The 18,798-nt window shown below is 38.0% G+C and overlaps 1 protein-coding gene across 5 annotated transcripts in view; it reads right to left on the bottom strand.

Moving 5' to 3' along the window:
• Positions 1-16,473, bottom strand: part of LOC134208942 (hepatic leukemia factor) — a 250,100-nt gene extending 233,627 nt beyond the window's left edge. For all 5 annotated transcript variants that reach the window (XM_062684903.1, XM_062684900.1, XM_062684904.1 and 2 more), the window contains exons 1-2: positions 16,427-16,473; positions 14,477-15,802 (exon numbers count right to left, since the gene is read on the bottom strand). In XM_062684903.1, coding sequence (XP_062540887.1) covers positions 14,477-15,206 — 730 coding nt within the window. In that variant the 5' untranslated portion in view covers positions 15,207-15,802; positions 16,427-16,473. The remainder of the gene's footprint in view (positions 1-14,476; positions 15,803-16,426) is intronic.
• Between the last annotated feature and the right edge of the window lie 2,325 nt (positions 16,474-18,798).

Raw genomic sequence — 18,798 nt, 5'->3', positions numbered from 1 at the left:
TGTGTTACTTCTATGTCAAGAAACAAGTTGCGTATTGGTGAATTCTCTATGATAAATCGGCGGACCAACACTAAACCGAATCGTGCTTGTGGATCATCGTGTAAAGCAAGAATTCAAATCATGTTAAAGCCTGTCCACGTTAAATTTCGAACACTGAAATAATGTGATTTTTAGCCATTTTATCAATTTGAGAATAAAAACATGCTGAATGTATCACATAAAGCGGAGAGATTCAGCTGTGTGTAAATAAGTCTTCTCAGTGGTTTGTGAAAATTTTAAAAAATCTCATTGGAAGATGGGTGTCCGAAATTTAACGTTGACAGAAAGTGCGCATCATGCACCAAATGATACTTTGCAATACAATATTTTAGAATTTCAAATATAACAATTTCGAATAAAAACATGTACCATATAGGGAGTTCTGTGCCTCTCATTGATGCGCAAAATTTCTTTGCGATACAAATAGCAAGCATTCAACACCTCGCTCTACTACATATTTAATAAAATATACACAGCATTTTGCATTTCCTTTGAGGCCGGTTGGACCGATTTTCAAGATTTTCTCATTGATCGAATCGTCTTGGGATCAGCTGTGTTTGTACATACTAAGAGTTGATCAATTTAACGGGTAATGTTGCAGAATCACAAAATGCGACGATTTTATGAGTTCTGGCGAAAGCCATCAAGTTCGAACTGAAATCGATTATAACTCGTAAGTTCTTGCGGCTGAAAAAAATATTTTTTCGAGCTGAGATATAGGTAGGTTAAATTGTTTGAAATTATTCGATTTTGTCAACACATTTGATATTTTCACGTTTTTAAAAACGGTTTTTGTAATGCCATGGAGCTCCACTATGATACACTCATTAATTCCCCTTAACACACGCGACGCGACTGTCACTGTCACCGTGAATCTATCGCTGGCTTGCTGCATCTACTGTCCGGTCGCTCGTGTTTGTGGGAACCTTAACACGTTTTTTACGAGACTTTGATTTAGGGGTAACTATCAACTGACTTTAGTATATAAGCAAACTAAATGTTACCAATATCTGTATAATATAATCCAAGTGATGCTCTATGATGTTTAGAACTACTAATCCATAACTGGATTTGCCCCTAAAGTACATGCAGCGCCACGTAGGTACTGCAAACGATGCGACGCACCTAACATTTTGCTGTCAGTATATTCGATTTATATGGGGAGATAACAAGTCTGATTGCAATCAAATGAGTGAAATCGGACTCGCTCACTGAAAATTATCGAGCAGCGATTGAACTTGGTCAAATTTCTGGGCTGCTTCGATCAACAGAGAGTGAATCGAGAGCGGGCTGAATCCGCTATCAACCGAGTATATAGGAAGAAATTGACATGCTTGAAATCGGGTCCCCTCAAATTCATCAAAATGAGAGCGCGTGTGTTGATTCGCATAGGACAGTAGAAGACGAGTGTATGTAAAGTGGTGAGAGAATAAAAGCTTTTTGCCGATTCTCTCGGGAATCGACAATCACTACTTGAGTCAAGATGCACAATGACAATGAGGTTAACCTGCGATTTGTTCTGCTTACACGGACTTCGATGATCGAGTTATTCAATCGTTACGGAAATTCGGAAAAAAAATTTCACAACATCTTTTAAGTTCTTTCTATACCAGTTTTGGCAGGATCGATCGAAAGAACCCAAATCTGTACGTTCAATCAATGTAAAAAAAATGTCGTCCTTAAAGGGATAAGGTAAATGTTTTTTTTTTTTGACAGATGTATCATAGAGTGGATGTTCCTTTATGTGGACACTACTGGTGTCTGTTGAAGAGCGCATGTATTTTAGTTCTCTTTTGCACGAGATAGGCACCAACACCGCTGGGTGGATTAATCACGGTTTCTTGCTATAGCTGAAGCTGGAGCTTGCTGTTGACGGAAGATTATTAATTTTCCTAGAAAAGATGATATAGTTTTTGAGCTTATTCATGAAGCCATGCTACTTCTTCTTGGATATTCCGACCAGAGCGACAAAAAGACTACATATAATATAATAGTCATAGCACAGAGAACAGGTGTTCATCTTACTCATGCAGTTGTGTATAATTCTGTACTGATCGTGTTGAAGCATGTCGTTATGCCCTCGTTGCGCGGAGCTTGAAGGCTGAGAATTTTGGTGAACATTTGCCCTTGTTTTATTAGTATTCCTGCCACTAGGTGGTAACATCACGTTGTTTATGTAGTGTAAGCCAGCGCCATCGTTTAGTGATATTGAGTTTGAATATCGGACAGTCTGCGTTGTTGATGCTGAGGAGAACTATTTGAATCTTTCCAAAAAGAAGTACGATGAGAAGGTTTGATGGTTTAAAGTTCTTCAAATATTGAATGCTATTTGAAGCATCTTTCAAAGTCCATGTGAATCGCAGAGATTTTTTTCTTGAATTGTGATAGTTTTAATGCAAATAATGTAGGTAAGAAACCATGACATGTCCTAAAATATCATTTAAAGTTCTTTACGGTCGTCTCTAAAGTATATTGCAAAGAACGGGGTTGGAAAAACTTTTAAAATTATTTTAGATATTTTAAACAAATAGCGCCAAAAACCACCAATTTTTGCGTGATGCATTAAATGAATCTTCCAAAAATCCAACTCTGAAGTGGATAGATTGATGTTCGGAATCACTATCGGACCAATTCAGGTCAAAGGAAACCTATCCCTGAAGAGTCTGACGAAAGTTTAATTCGGCTACATGCCAAAATGCTTTCGGATCTCTTCGAATCATGAAATAAAACTACTTGGTTGACGGCCGGAATCGCAGGATCAAGAAAATTGAAGTTCTGGAGTCTTTGGATGGTCCAGGTACAATCAAGTGATGGAATGAAATGGGATAGTACAAACTCTCGTCTTATGAAAAATGAACTTTAACAAAGCAAATATTTATGAGTCACCGAAAACCTTCGATGTAAATGCCGATGGTACTCAAATAAATTTAAACCCATACCAATACTTCCTGACCTCTTCGGAGTTTGGTCAATAGTTTGGATATTTAATGATGAAAAGTGAACACTGAACATTCGATAATTGATTTTTTTAAGTGGGTGCTTTCTAGTTCGGTGATGCTAATTGGTGCAAAACCACATTGAAAAGCTTCTTTATATCACAATGTGATGTGGATAAAGAAATATGTTTTATCTGCTCAAGATCATTCAATACATTTCTACTATTAGACCTTTGGATCAGTTCAGGCCCTCAGGTAATAGAACTTTTCTACTTTTTCATAGAGTGAACATTGATTTTGACGCCCTCTGAAGGCTGGCGCCCTTGGCGGGGTCAACCTGGATAACCGCACGCTACGGCTCTGTCGATTGATATATGTAATATAGTAATAACTAATCATTTTAAATACACATTTAAACAAAAAAATCAACAATCAACGTTTTTTGTCATTTTAATTACTAATGGAACCCAATTTATAACAGAATATGAGTCATGAAACTAACTGTTAAGCCAAAAATATGATACTTCAACCTAGGACTGAAAGCCTCTTTAATAAAGACAATGATAATAATAATGATCGTCGAGTCAAGTACGAGACACTGAAGACGGCTTTACTGTTGAGGTCGAAATACGTATCTGTCTAGATACAATTAAGTGGTGGAATTCAATGGGATTGTATTAACTCGTCTTATGACAAGTGAAGACATTCCACTAAAAAGCTCAAAATAATTTTCTTATCATAAAAACGATGTTAATTTACCCTTAGTCGGGTCTCATTATACCACATGTGAACTAAAGCGAAGATCATTAGACACATGTACCTCATGCCATCACTATTAGGGTACATTAGTATTCTTCTAAAGGCCTTCCTTAAAGGCCAACAGGAGAATAGTCTCCAATGGCAATAAGTTTGTCAGCTCTGGGAGGCACAGGGGAGGGTCGTTTGGCCGAAACTTATTTAGTTAAAAATCATTTTGCTGAATGCCACTTGGCCGATCAAACCAATAGTCCGAAACCCATCTGGCCGAATACGCCATTTTGCCGAATAGGCCATTTGATCGTAAATGTCGTTTGACCAAATACGTTATTCTTCATTTGGCCGAAAAAGTCTTTTAGCCTGAATGGTCGTTAGCATTAGCATTAGCATTGGCATTGTTACGGTGTAATTCGTAGATTGGAAACTAGTGATACTCATGTTTTACTTTTGAGATCCTTATCAAGAATGCTATCAGAAATCAAGAAGTGGAGTGGTCCTTGATTATAGTCTTTAACAAAAATAACAAAAGCATGAGGATTACTACTCCTGGCGACGCCCATCTTCACCGTAACTAGGACGAGGAAGGAAGTGTTGATGTGGTACTTACTTAACGAAGGATACAGGGTACAAGGATACAGAAAAATCGCAAAATACGGAGTTGTGCTATGTGCGGTCGATGAATAAATAAAGAGTGCGTGTTCGTGTTTTGAAGAGTACGCAGAACGCAGAACAATCGCGCGATCGCGTGAAATAATGTGTTCTGCTTCGTGCGGCCACGAAATCGAATAACTAGTGTGCGTATGATCGTATTTGAGATTATACGCCGATTTGATAGGTAGAAACATGAGAATAGTATTTTCAATTAAGTATTTATTTCCCATCCCATAGATCGGATCACTAAGTGAATCCAGATACAATTATAACTAACTCAAGACAATCGTGGAGATGCAGAGGTATACTCGGTCTCTAGTAGCAACGAGAGTCGAACTAACAATCAATAATGCCGATGCTCATGCTCATTAGAGTTAAATTTGATCATTCTATTCGAAGAAACCACAAAAACTCGCGACCGTGATTTTTACTAGCGAACAAAATACTGTCATTCTTTTTGTCTTTTCTCTGCCCACACTCGCAAACAATGCAAGCATCAGAAAAAATCAGGCAGCTGGTTTGCGCGTATGCGGAGTTTTTGGTAGGCAAAATTTAACTCGTTTCTTACTCGTGAGGCGAGTATTTCCACCACTGGTGAGCAGTGAGAATTTATGAATGATAAGTGAGAGTCTTACTTTTCGTTTTTTGTTTTCACTTCATTTCGCACATACAATTAGTTTAAAGGTCCTCCCAGATCTGAGCGATTGCATCGCCACAACGGTAACAACTGATCGTCGCGGTTCTATCGTTAGGTCGCTGCAGGAAATGTTCATCTACGCTTCCATGCCATGCCAGGCGACAGAATCGCATTCGCCGAGCGATAGAAAAGCGATAGAACCTTTATGCTCACGCTATTATCATTGGCATAGGCCTGATGCCTAGGGGGATATAGCCCCTTGGGCTGGCATACTCCTCAGAGTAGTCGAAATGTGCGTGTCTTTTGCACTCCTCAAAAAGACCGCAGAGAGTGTGTTTCGCTTATCGCTCATTCTTTCTCTTCCACAACGCAGTGAGTCCTCTTTGTGTTTCTACTCTGCATCGAATGCATTTGTCAGACACGAAGAGTTGAGGATAAATGATGAAATAAACACACCGTGTTCCTCAATGAGTTTGACAAAACGGTGAATCAAACAGAATAAAAATAAACATTGTCAAGGAAAGTTAAACGTAGCTGTTGATTCTATTTATGCGTAATAAGATATTTTTTGCTGGCTTTTGGGATGTCTGTGGGCAAAACTATTAAGAAGCAATTGTACTACCAGCATTATTCCGTCCCACCTGCTTTAAAATAAGTTACTGACGAGACGATTTCTAAATACTATTTCCGTCAGGTAATCTTGGTAAATATGAAGGGTCTAAATTCGGAACAAAACGGAAAACATTGAACTTATATAAAGTTCCATTATTTCATTTCAGAGCTAAATTTTTTCTTGATGTTAGCATCATGTTCTCCTGCTGTCTACAACCTTCAAAATAATGTTCACGGCCGTATGAAAGTTTTCACACAATTTCATTGAAAAACACTGTTTATTTTGCACAATCTGTGTAAAATAGTTTTGGAAGAGATTTGTAATTTACGCCAAGCTAAAAATAAACAGTTTTAATTCCCCTTCCGTCTCCAGGCGAATGAAGGTTGCATGAAGAAGAAGCCGAAAGATATTAGATAAAAATGGTACGGGAAAGTACTCGGCGAAATTTATAAAACTCTTCTCACAAATTCTAGACATCAGTGCAATATCACAGAATAAAATTCAAAATCGAAATTATGTGTTTTTATACAATATTTGTTCTTCCCCGTACTGCTAACTGCATTTATCTAAATTGCTTCTAGAATTTTCGAGAAGCGTTTTCAAAATTTAACCGTTTGCTTTCCCGTGCCATTCTTTCCAAATATGTATCATCTTTTAGCTTCTTCTTCTTCTTAATCTTTTTTATTTGATCTTTATTCGACAATTTGGCATGGTGCGCCAGACTTTATTAAAACCTCGTCCTTTCTAACTGAGACGTTAGTTAAATAATTTTCACAAGCCTAGTATGTTTGTGTTCCAAAAAAAATCAGCGAGCTTCATAGAAAACGAAATCGTTTCCAAGAATATTGCACTAAGTGGCACAACTTTGTGCTGGCCCAGCTCTCACCGGCATGATTCTCTCACTCTTCGTCTTCGTCCTCACTCACCGTGTTGGCTTTGTTACACGATGAGTATCAGCGTCACTCTCTGTGGTGTGTATTAAAATCTCCTCATTGTGCACAGTGTGTGAGGAAATGCCAGCTCTGGCCCCTTCATCTATTTTCTCTATTTTGAGCTGCTCTTCAAAAATTCTCGAACATTTTACCTACTCATTAAGTTATTTTAATGGTAATGTGGTAAATACGGTCCAACCACCTAAGGCAATTGCAAATCAATCACACTCATCAATATTCTCTTTTCTCAAGCTAGTGCTTTCTGCTGTAGCCCACATTATCGAAGTGTGTTTGTTTACTAGCCGATGATTGCTACGAATCAATAGCGTTTGACTATTGCGTTCAAGTGTAGTAGCGCTCGATTTTGTTCCGCACACTTAAAGCACAATATGTGACGTCAGGTTGCCACCGATAGGCAGTGGATATTTTTGCATATTTCATGAATATTCTTTCCATCTAAAAAAAAAATAATGCAACATTCCTCCAGTGATTCCGACCGGAATCCTCCAAACATTCCGATAAGAATCCTTTAGTGATTCCGACGGGAATGTTTCATGGATTTCAAATAAATCTTCCTAGGATGTCAAGGGGCCATCCAGAAACCACGTGGTTATATTGTTGAAGATTTTCAACCCCCCCTCCCCCCATGTGGTCTATCGTGGTCATTTGGCAGACCCCCCCTCCCCCCCCCTTTGACCACGTGGTTTTTTTCAAGTACAAAAAATTAAAAAAAACTCTATTAACTAAAACATATGGTTAATCCGATCAATTTTGAAGATAGACAATTTCAACTGATTCAAAATCAAACTGAACCTGAAATAGGTAATTATGAAGTTCATCACTGAATATCCCTATAGATTCCTAAGAGTATTTGGGACCTTCCGTAGCTCTGGAGGTACTGAAAATTCTTAAGATATATTAACCTCAGCGAAGAATCTGAACTGAACTCTTACAACAAAAAGTTTATCAGAGAATCACAAAGTTATTATGCAATCTTAGAGATGCAAATAAAACCTCCTACTGTTGTTTCTTTTGAGTAGCATTCCTGTAGAAATTCCAGTATTGTTTTCAGAATCATCAAATTAGTTTACCTTCCAATATTAATAGGTTTTTCTAAGGGTATACAAGTTTTATTCAGAATCTCAAAACTCTCTTCATTATGCCAAGATTCTATGATTCTAATCAGAACCGTAACACAATGTCCTTTATATTTCCTTTGCCTGAATTATACAGTTTTGGCTTAAAATGCAAGTTTTCATTTTAGATCTACAGTCTTTAATATCTTTGGGTTTCTTTTGGTATTCTAGAATTTATTGTTATATTTTGGTATTTATGTTTAACCCTTTCAGGAAGATTTTTTACATGGATTTAACGTACATATTTAGGGTTTTCCATTTGATCTTGCCAAAACTAGTATAAAAAGAACTGAAAAGTCGTACTTTTTTCGGGTGTCATAGGCCAAACTGCTCTGAAGTACATATCCTCGAAAGTATCAAAAATCATGTCAAGAAACAAAATGTCCTAAGACATGATATTATGGAGTTTTGAAACGACCCGATCAACCAAGTCCTGAACGATGTATCCGTGCATCGCTAAGCATCCAAGCAGGTCCATTGAGCCGATGCGATTTCATTTATTACTCAGCCTAAAAAAATTTAAAAAATTTCCATAACAATTAGGAAATTTCCAATAAAGAAATCATGGTATGAGCAATATAAAAATATTAAATTTTCTACAAATAATGCAAAATTTCCATAAACAATAACAATTCACAAAACAAAAATAAATTAACACTTTTAAAACCAAAAATTGCAAACATAAAAGAAGAATTTTCCATAAAGAAATCAAAATGTTCCACGGAAAAATTTCAAACATTCCATGAATAAATCAATATTAGAAATAAATAATTACAAAATTTTCCACAAAATAAATATTTTTTATTAAATTTATTAAATTTTATTAAATAATTAAAACCTTTCCACGAAGAAATCAATAAAGAGCATTGAAAACAAAAGGAAATTTTCCATTCCCTTCTTTAAAAGCGTTTGAAGTTCATGAAAAATTTTATAAATTCAATTGCTTTTTAGTATTTTTTTAATTTTCTTATTTTTTATTGCTCTCTATTGATGTGAAAGAAACCTAGCATTGCTCAAGTGTTGCAATTGTCACAAAGGATTATTTGCAGCACCGCACTCTAGATCAATTTCCGTGCGTTTGTTTTGTTTTCCTCAACAGCTGACCCAAAATTGTATTTAAATTACTTTTTACATTTCCCATTTAACGTCACCAACGTTTTGTATATACAAATAAATGGAAAATCTTGCAAATCGGTCAAACCGTTCGCGAGTTAAATCGTAAGGAAGGAAATCTCAACTCATTTTTATTATATAGAGATTTTGTAGAAAAAAAAAATTGTGGAAAAAAATTATTATTTTGTGAAAATTTTTGTAATTGTTTATTGCTAATATTGATTTATTCATGAAAATTTTCTATTTTTTTCGTGGAACATTTTGATTTCTGTATAGAAAATTCTTATTTCATAATTGCAATTTTTGCTTTTACAAGTGCTAATTTATTATTGTTTTGTGGAAATTTTTCAACTATTTATGGAATTTTATATTTATTTAATACTCATACCCTGATTTCATATTGGCAATTTCCTATTTTTTTCTTGATTAAAGAGATTTTCAGTCCAGAGCTGGCTCATCTCTCAAAATTTCGAATCCTTCATTGAAATTTTATTTTGATATCGACTCGTGGAAGCCAATGATGACATACTAAAAATATTTTATCGGTCACTCTGATAGTTCTTTCGAATAAATTTCCAAGGAACTTCTATTCTACATCTCGAATATGCTTCAGTAATTGGTCCTTTCATAAACGACTCATAGAGGAATACACCCAGTGCTTATAAGGCCCTACAAAAAAGTTTGCGAACAAACCTCATTGTCATTGTGCAACTTGATGTTGACTATGATGTTGACAATATCATAAAAAACTAGGCTTCTTAAGCCTAAATTATTGCCTACATTTATTGCTTGGATTAATTTTAAATCCCAATATCTTCTGAATTTTCAATAATAATTATTCTGAAGTTGCAATGGAAACCCTTCGGAATATTAACGAGAAACTCTTCGGAGTCTCCACGGAAAAATCTTTAGAATTTCAACGACATTTTTTCTGAAATTCAGTGGAAGAGTTCCGAAAAATGTCGATAGGAATTTTAAAGAACTAGAAGAATCCGTAGAAGGATCCGAAATACATATTTACGATGAAAATTCCAATAAACATCAAATTTCGAAGAATTTCCAGTATAAATTAGAAAAAAATTCCAGCTTACTTTTTTTCTACAGAATCTCTAAAAAAAATTTCAAAATCCTGGGCAAGATTTATTTTTTTGAAAAGCCAAAGATTCTCTTGTAGATAATCCATTGACTCTTCTGTAGAAATTTCAAATAATGCCACAAAAAAAAATACTTGGAAAATTTAAAAAAATGTGATAGAATTCACAAAGAGCATAAAAAAGTATAAAGGAAAATTATTTTTTTTTTTGAAAAAAAAATAAGAAAATTTGAAAAAAAATATCCAAAAATAAAAAATCAACGGAAATATCAAAGTGTTTCATGGGGAATTGGCTGTTTAATATCTCTTGGAAATTCAGAAGAATTTTTCTTGAAAAATGTAGATGTCCTCTTCTTCTTCTTCTTCTATGGCTCCACATTCCAACTGGAAGTTGGTCTACTTTTCAACTTAGTTAGAATATACATTTTTCAGTTATAAATTGAATGCTTTAATATGTCAGCCGTTGCACAATTATATATCTTGTGTAGCAAGTACATACGATGGATACACTATACCTAGGGTGTCGAGAATGTTTCCCACCCGAAAACACCCAGATTGGCAATCCTACGCCTTTGCTCGCAAGGTTAACTGGAGGCTGAACATTTTTAATTGCACTCCTTAAAATGTTCGAATAACTTCTTTTGGAAATGAAGAAGAATTTCTGGTGATGATTCGGAAGAACTTGTCGAAGAAATTCATTAGAATGTTAAAAAAAAATATGAAAATAAGAACATGTTTTTCCACCGAAAATTATATGTATTTCCCACGGGACTGTTTTGAATTTTCAGACAGAATTCACATGGAATTTTTATCGGAGTTTTAGGGAAAACTGTTCGGAACTTACACTGGAGATGTTTTGATTTTTTTTCATTAACAATTTGTAGCAAAATTTCGAAACAAAATTTTTCAGAGAAAATTATTCATTCTGAATGCCAGCACAGTCCGCTGATGCAAAAGGGTCGGCGGCGTGATGCCAAAAACCATCTGCGGCGAATTTTTTTAATGGAAATTGAGACTGAATCGCAACCTGTTTTATCGTTTATTTTTTTATGGAAGATGGTCAAATAACGCAGATATGCATCGGCGTTGCGACCGACGCTGCGTTACCGGTTTTTCTCGATGCACACCTACGTCTTTTTAACGCTGAGTTGAAAAGACACTACGCGGTCATCGGCCCTAAGATGCGCTTTGCGTTTAATGATTAAATCATTAAATTTTAATGATTTGTATTTTTACACCGCTATTGTTATTCACCAAAAATTTTTCGTGTAAAAAAAAACCACGTGGTTCTAGAGCAACACCCCCCTCCCCCCATGTGGCTTATCGTGGTCATTTTCCAAACCCCCCCCCCTCCCCCCATATATGACCACGTGGTTTCTGGACGGCCCCCAATGGGAATCCTCCAGGGAGTCCGCCGGGAATGTTTCAGGAATTCCAACGTGAATATTTCAGAGACTCCGACGGAAATGTTTCAAGGATTTCAATTAGGATTTTTTTAGAGATTCTGAATGAAATCCTCCAAGAATTTCGACGGGAATATTCCAAGAATTCTGACGGGAATGTTCCACGAGTTCCGACAAGAATGTTCCATAGATTCCGTCGAAAATTCTCCAGGAATTCCAACGCGAATATTCCAGATATTTCATAGGCAATGTTCCAGGGATATAGAAGCAAATCGTCAAAGCATTCCGAAGCAATCTGTCGAAGGATCGAAGCAAATTGTCGAGGGACTTCGGATAAATCCTCCAGGGATTCCGCAAAGAAGCCTCTAGTGATTCCGAAGAGAATCCTTCAGGGATTCCAAAGCAAATCGTTGAAGTATTTTGAAACAAATCGTCAAGGAACTCCGAAGCAAATCTACGAACGATTCCGAAACAACTCTTAGAAATATTCCGGAAATTCTCCATGGATTATGAAGGATACTCTCCACATATTTCCAAGAGTATCCCTCGACGCAACGATACCAAAAGGAATTCAGTATGAATTATCCATGGATTCCGGTTGGAATACTTCGATTAATCTGAAAGGAATTCTTTAGATAGAATGAGAATTCTTCTCGGATTCTGATGAGAATCCTTCTCGTATGCTGATGGGAATTGTGGAAACTATCAAGCTGCTAGGCAAGCGGATAAACTGTCACTCCTGTCCGTATGTCTTTGACTGATGGCGAAGTACCACGATTGCTTTGATTGATATTTTGGTGGCTCTCCGTTGTTGTTCATATTAGAAAATCATAAGGAAAGAGGCCTCAAAACGCCCCCTAGAGGTAAAACGTCTTTTGGGTATTCTCTCATATTCACCTACCATATTTGGCATGGCCGTAACAAAACAAAACCTAAAAATAAAAGATACTAATGATGGGAAAACCGAAATTTTCCACATTTTGATGAAACAACTTACAATGTACTACGCGTCTCCACGCACTGTCTATACTAGAATGTTTATTCGTAGACGCGTGGTGCGTTGTTCCTTATAAGCTGCCAGCTAGAAGGCGTTTTGCCTCATCTTTACAATTAATATCAAAAACCAAACGATTATCCCAATCTATCGAGAAAATTCAACTTTCTACCGTTGGATGGTTATAGACGCTACAGAGGCGAATAAGTTGTCTTTACATGTGTGATGGCCGTCGGCGGTGGTTGACCAAAAATTTTATGCTGAAAACAGGTTACGATCTGTTTGTAACGTAGATATTTTAAACTTCGCATAATGTTTGGTTGAAATTTGCGATTGTGTTATGTAGACAGCCTAATATTTACAAATATTACGATTCTCATTGCACTAAGAGGTTTTACGTAGTGTACGTCGAGCGGTCGTGTCTTCTACACAACCCTTCTATTTTTTTCTGAATGTCTACGAGGCAATGCTTTTGATGTTCCGAAGGAAGATCTTCTGAAACTCTACTAAATTTCAAGTTTATGCTGTATAATCACGTTTTTGCTGGAAATTCTTTTGAATATCCGTAAAAAGCCCTTCCCGTAGAATTCTTCTCGATTTCGTTCGGGAATTGTTTTTAATTTTTACGGGGTTTTCACTGAAAAATGTTTCCACTTAAAAATGTTTTGAATTTCCATTGTTAATCCTTTTTAATTTTCACCCAAAATTTTATTTTAATTTCACGAAAAATTCTTTGGAATATTTTTCTTCCGAATTTCTACGAGAATATTTTTTAAATTTACACGGAACTTTCCTGAACTTACGTATACTATCATATATTAAACTACGTGTTATATATTGAAAAAGATAGTCTGATTTTATCTTTTTTGACAAAATCTAAAATTGTGTAAGCAATTTCGACGAATATGTCTTGTTCTTGAATGTCGTTTCCTTTTAAAAGCCTAACTTAACTCATCAATACGGCAACAACTTCTTGCCGTTTTTTGATTGATCTGAAAATCAATAGGTACTTTATCCAAAGTATCAACTCAGGTGTCCGGAGAAAAAATAATATTTTATGTTCTTAATCAAAAAGAGCATTGTTCCAAACCATTGAGCTTTCTTTTAGGACTTGATGAAATCATGTCTTGCATGATGTTTCCCATGGATTGTTTTTATTGCTACATCGAAGCAAAGATCCTTAAAGATCTTAGATCGTCGTGTGTGTGACCAATTCAGATAGTTGTAAACGCACCATTAAAATTTTTCTATGCTGATAATCAATGATCCAATAAAGCGAATAAATATCTGATATAAAACGTATTTTGACTTATTTGTTAGTACTCCCTTAAGCTACTGGAATTATTTGTTAAGCCGCTCCAAAATTAACAATATTACTTAGCTTAACTGCCGTGAATCACATATCTGTCCCATCTTTGCAGGGTTTCCTATTCATATGGGACAAATATTCACAGCAGTAAAGTACTCAACAAACATAATATTCACTAATTTGGCTAGAGGCTATTGATTACTACCAAACCATCGCAATTATCTCCCAATTTAAAAAAAATCCCCTTCACCAAACTGAATTGTCTGACAACAAAAATGAGTTCCAAAGTGACCCCCGGGATCACTTCTATCATAACACATGAGCAAATATAACGCAATAGCCCGTCAACAGCTAATAGGCTGCCGACAGTCGGGCAATCAGTCAGAACTATCCACATCCGAACAAACAGCTGTGGCAATTCCTGTCTAGCCGTTTTTTATCACCATCTTGGTATGTACAACCGCAAAGGGTTTGCTCCATCCAATCGTCGTCTGTCTGAACAAAAATGCATTTCCCCACTCGATTCCCCGGCGGACGCGAGATGCTCAATTGGTTGTCGTGTCGTCCTCAGCCGGTTCTGTTTGATAATTTCGAATGTTTGCAATTGGTCGAGTACGGTAGCGCACGAGGATGCCCTCGTGATGCCAAGTCTCTAGTTGCTGCACCAATACCATGGGAGAAACGTTGAGTACACACAACTTTGCGATCTCATCGGGTTAAAGCTCAGATGATCTCACAGCCATCGGTGTTGATGCGCGGATCGCGTCGTCACTTTGCTGGGTTGTACCAACTATGGCGCTGCGATCACTTGCGAGATCGCGGAAAATTTTTAGGGGAGAGAGCTAACTAACGTAACGCACTAACCTGTCGGTGTTTGGTAGTAGAAACGTTTGGATAGGTGAGAATGAGTCGTCGGTATTCCGCCGCCACCACCACCATTAATTCCGCCGGACATAAGATGATTGGGATGTTGTTGGTGTGGCTGCTGCTGCTGCAGTTGCTGATGATGACTAGGATGCTGTTGATTCTGCTGCTGTTGGTGATGTTGCGAGGAGGGGTTTGAGTTGTGAGTTAAATGATTGTTCTGTAGCGATTGAGGTTGGGAGGTTCCTGGAAGTTGGTGCTGAACGGCAGCCGCTATAGCTATTCCATAGTGGTTCTCGTTGTAGAGTCTTTGGTAGGAAGGGAACGTCCAATTGCTGGCAAGAGAGTTCGACCGTTCCAAGCGCGACGAATGGGAATTGCTGGGATTGTTGGAAATGTGATTTTGGATTTGTTGGGAAATGGACCAAGGGTTGGATACATTGACGGGCGGGTTTCTTGGGGGTTCATTGTGGATGGATCTCTGTTGGTCCTGATGTCGCAGATCAAGCTCCGATTCTCCTTGGTCATCTGAATTGGCGACACCTTGGCCAACTGCTTCGTCTTCCGGTTGGTTATTGGATCCATGGGAGCAGTCATTGGCAGCGTTATTACCACCACCCCCTCCTCCACCACTACCTCCGTTGCTCATTTGATAGTAACTGTTCATAGCGGGACTATTGCCGGCTTGTTGTTCACTATAGTAACTACCGCAGACCGTTTCTGTACCCATTTTAGTACGTTTTATACCGTGGGTTATAAATTCACTTATAAGCTTCTTTTTCTACTTCGGATTGCACCCACACTCTCAGCTGCTGAACTCGTATGGCACCTAGCTGCAGTTGTATGGCACTAACGCGGCGGGCCACTCTTGTTTATGGATCGCACGGAACTAGTTTTTTTTTCACCGCCAAGGAACAATCTAGCGATTTACGGGCCTAAGGTTTGTTACTGCGGCCGGTGAAAATTCCGCAAAACGTCGCTCCTGTAGCAATATGCCAGGCATGGTGTTCCAAAATGCACTCGCGATAACTCACACTTTTCCGACGCGAAACAACGTCCTCCCACTACTAGTGTCGAGCGACGTAGAAGAGGGAAACCGCGACCGTTTTCAAATTCACTTTGTCTTCGTCCTGCAATGAGGCACGCTTCTGGACACGAGCCTTCACTGCGTTTCTTTTCGCCGCATTCGAACCGCTGAAAGCCGATAATCGTATTTATTATTTCCCAAAAGGTCAAATGTCACCAGCGAACTCAATGCGGTAATTTTCCACTAATCACTGTACTCGATTGTGTGGGAATCCACTTATTGAATGAGCGTACTTTCTGCTAATGAAAAAAAGCGAAGGGAATGTAAATAACCCTTTTCCGGATGAACCGAAGATGAAGACCATTTAATAAATTCGAAATTGCCAAAAAGTGTCAATCATTAGATTTGCAATCGTATATTAAGGTATTCTTCAAGTTGATCTCCACTTCACGTTCGACATCTACACTTGGAAACTTCTAAGTGCTAGCACTAGGAAACTTCCAAAAGCTGCAGTCAATTCAATAAAATATTCTCCCTTAGGACCGTTATTTTAAGGCTCACTATCAATTGAGATCTTCCAAAACACTTTCACCAATCACAATCATTAGTCCCATTTAAATCCTGTGGATATAAATTGTAGTCCAAAAACTCGACTGATTCACTGTGCTTTCGGTGAGGAACTGTTGCACACGCACAGCTCCATCCCGTCAACAGCGAAGATGATCCATGGGTCCTGCCGAGAACTGCGCACGACCCACCGTGCCCCGATCCCATCTCGAGCTGGGTCATGCTTTCAAAAATGTGCCCCCCAAAGGCACTACAGACGCACAGACTCCCCCTCACCCCAGATCCAATTCAATCCGGAAATAGCGCACCCGAATCGCCGCCGACACACTCCTTAACCAACAGTAGCCAACACCAACCCGTGTGTAAAACTCCCGACACTGCTGCTCTCGACGGTCGACGGTTCTGACTGAGACTGACGGGAGGAACTGGAGCGCGCTCGCCGTGAATGCGACAACAAACAACTCACCCTCCAGTCCGGGTGAAGCATCCAGGGAACAACGAAGGAAGCCCCATCCACCCCAAGCTGGGCTCGCAGAGAGGGTGGAGTTTTGTGTCACGCGGATCCGGACACGATCAACCGACGTTATAAATCTAAAATATATGCGAAATACACGTGGCAGCCCATGTTTTTCGTTCTGTCTCGTTTGCGCGCACAAACACTCCCGCTCGCATTCTGTGAGGAGCAGCACTAATAACAATCAACAAAGCCGGCTTGAATTCCTGCCACAAGCTCCTATCATCCCCGTCGAGTGCCGGCTCGTCACAGTGGGGTTCGTCTGTGAGATGTATGGCTTTTACTGGCATCATTTGAACGGACCGCAGAGTACCTTCAATAAAGGCGTTTATTTATGGGTGACATTGCCAAGAAGTATTTATGATATTTTTTTTAATATAAGCGGCTGAATTTCGAAAGTTCACAAAACGACAAGTTAAGTAAGGTACACTGGTACACAAACTTTACAATTATGGTGTGGTAACCATAACATTGTGCAAAAATAAAGCTTTATGTTCACACTCATACTATGTTAAAATCCGTGTTATACTTACACTAACACAGTTTACGCTGGAGCTGTCTATTTAGGTTTCGCGAGAAGTTAATTTTTGCATTCATAAAATCAATTCTTACTTGCATAAATTATTTCTTTTTCCAGTGGTTTCGCACCACAGGTGACAATTATAATACAATTAAACTAATCACATTCAATTTGTAGTGGTTTGTACCATGAAAGCAAATAATTTAAAGATTTTACACTTACCCCTGGTATCGAACACTGCGGGGGAAGTGGATAATGTTCTGATCACGCAAATTTTTCCTTCCCTTCATGGTTTATTTCGATAGCTATGAATCTTAATATGTTCCTTCTTTGTTATCATTGTGCTTTCAGTGGTGATTGGACTAATATACGTGAGAAAACGCCTGATTAATCCACCTATCGGTATTGATGCCTTTCACATGTTTTACACATGAAAAAAAAGTATGAGAAAGATCAAAATAGCACTGATAGGTAAATATATTCCATAATACATATTCATTCATATTCATAACAAGTTTCGTCGTTGAATGCAATTTGTTCATTTGTTCAAAAAAGTTCATCTTTGGGGCGAACATACAGATTTCACGTACACTTAGTGTTTGAGAAGGCACAACTAGCCCTCCCCTAGCTATTACAAGAATTCCTTGAGGACCTATACCTTTAATCCAATGAAATTATTCAACAAAAGATACTCAGAGCAATTACCATTTTGATTTTAATCATATATCACTACTCATCACAATTGAGGTCAAGATAACTTGGATTTTCCACTTACCCCATTCCACTAGGGTGAGTGGAAAAATAACCCCTAAATTTCAAATATTTTTTTGTAAATTTCAAGCGACTAAAATGGTATGAAATACCGCACAGTTGCTGCAAAATGGACTGTTTTTGAAAGCCCATAATGATTTAATGCATTTAGATCATTTAAATTGCTTTTACAATAATTTGAACACGAACTATCGATATTTCCTTTTCCACTTCCCCCAGTGCACAGGCGCAAACATTTTTTCAATCTCTTTTCGGCTTGAAAAACTTATTACCACTTTGTCTCCTCCCTGGACCAATGTGCAGTGTACCTTAATTGTATTGGCAATCATACAAAAAGGTCCCGAAAAAATCAAAAGAATTTCTTTAGAAAATTGAGAACGATTTTTTGAGAAAAACAGAGGGTTACGGCAAGGTGATGGTCTTTCATGCCTGCTATTCAATATCGATTTGGAGGGCAAAACGAATGGAAGGAATTGACACAAGTGTTACGATTTTCACGTATTTCATTCGGCTATTTGAATTCGCCGACGCCATTGATATTATGGCACGTTTCACTGAGAAGATATAGGAAGTACTTTTGACTCCGCAAAACGATCCAATAGGATGGCGTTTGCCGCCGTACCAAACTGAGTATGTACAAATTGCTCATCAGACTGATAGTGCGCTACGGACACGAGACCTGGACAAAGCTCGTGGAGGACCAAAGCGCTTGGAGTTATTGGGCTAGAATGATGGAAAAAGTTGACATCGTGGTGATTGATCGCAAATTATGGACTCATTAACGGTTTGGATGGCCCAGGATATCCCAAAACTATTTTACCATCTATGTTGAGTTGATCTTCTGGAAGATGTTATGGATGGTTGAATACGGGGAAGGGTTGTTTGGCTGTAACTCATTAGGCCGAAACCCATTTGGTCGAATG

This window comes from Armigeres subalbatus, chromosome 2, assembly GCF_024139115.2.
Source record: "Armigeres subalbatus isolate Guangzhou_Male chromosome 2, GZ_Asu_2, whole genome shotgun sequence".
In the NCBI taxonomy this organism is placed as follows: domain Eukaryota; kingdom Metazoa; phylum Arthropoda; class Insecta; order Diptera; family Culicidae; genus Armigeres; species Armigeres subalbatus.
The sequence above is the reverse complement of the archived record's forward strand: the minus strand, read 5'-3'. Positions and strand labels throughout refer to the sequence as shown.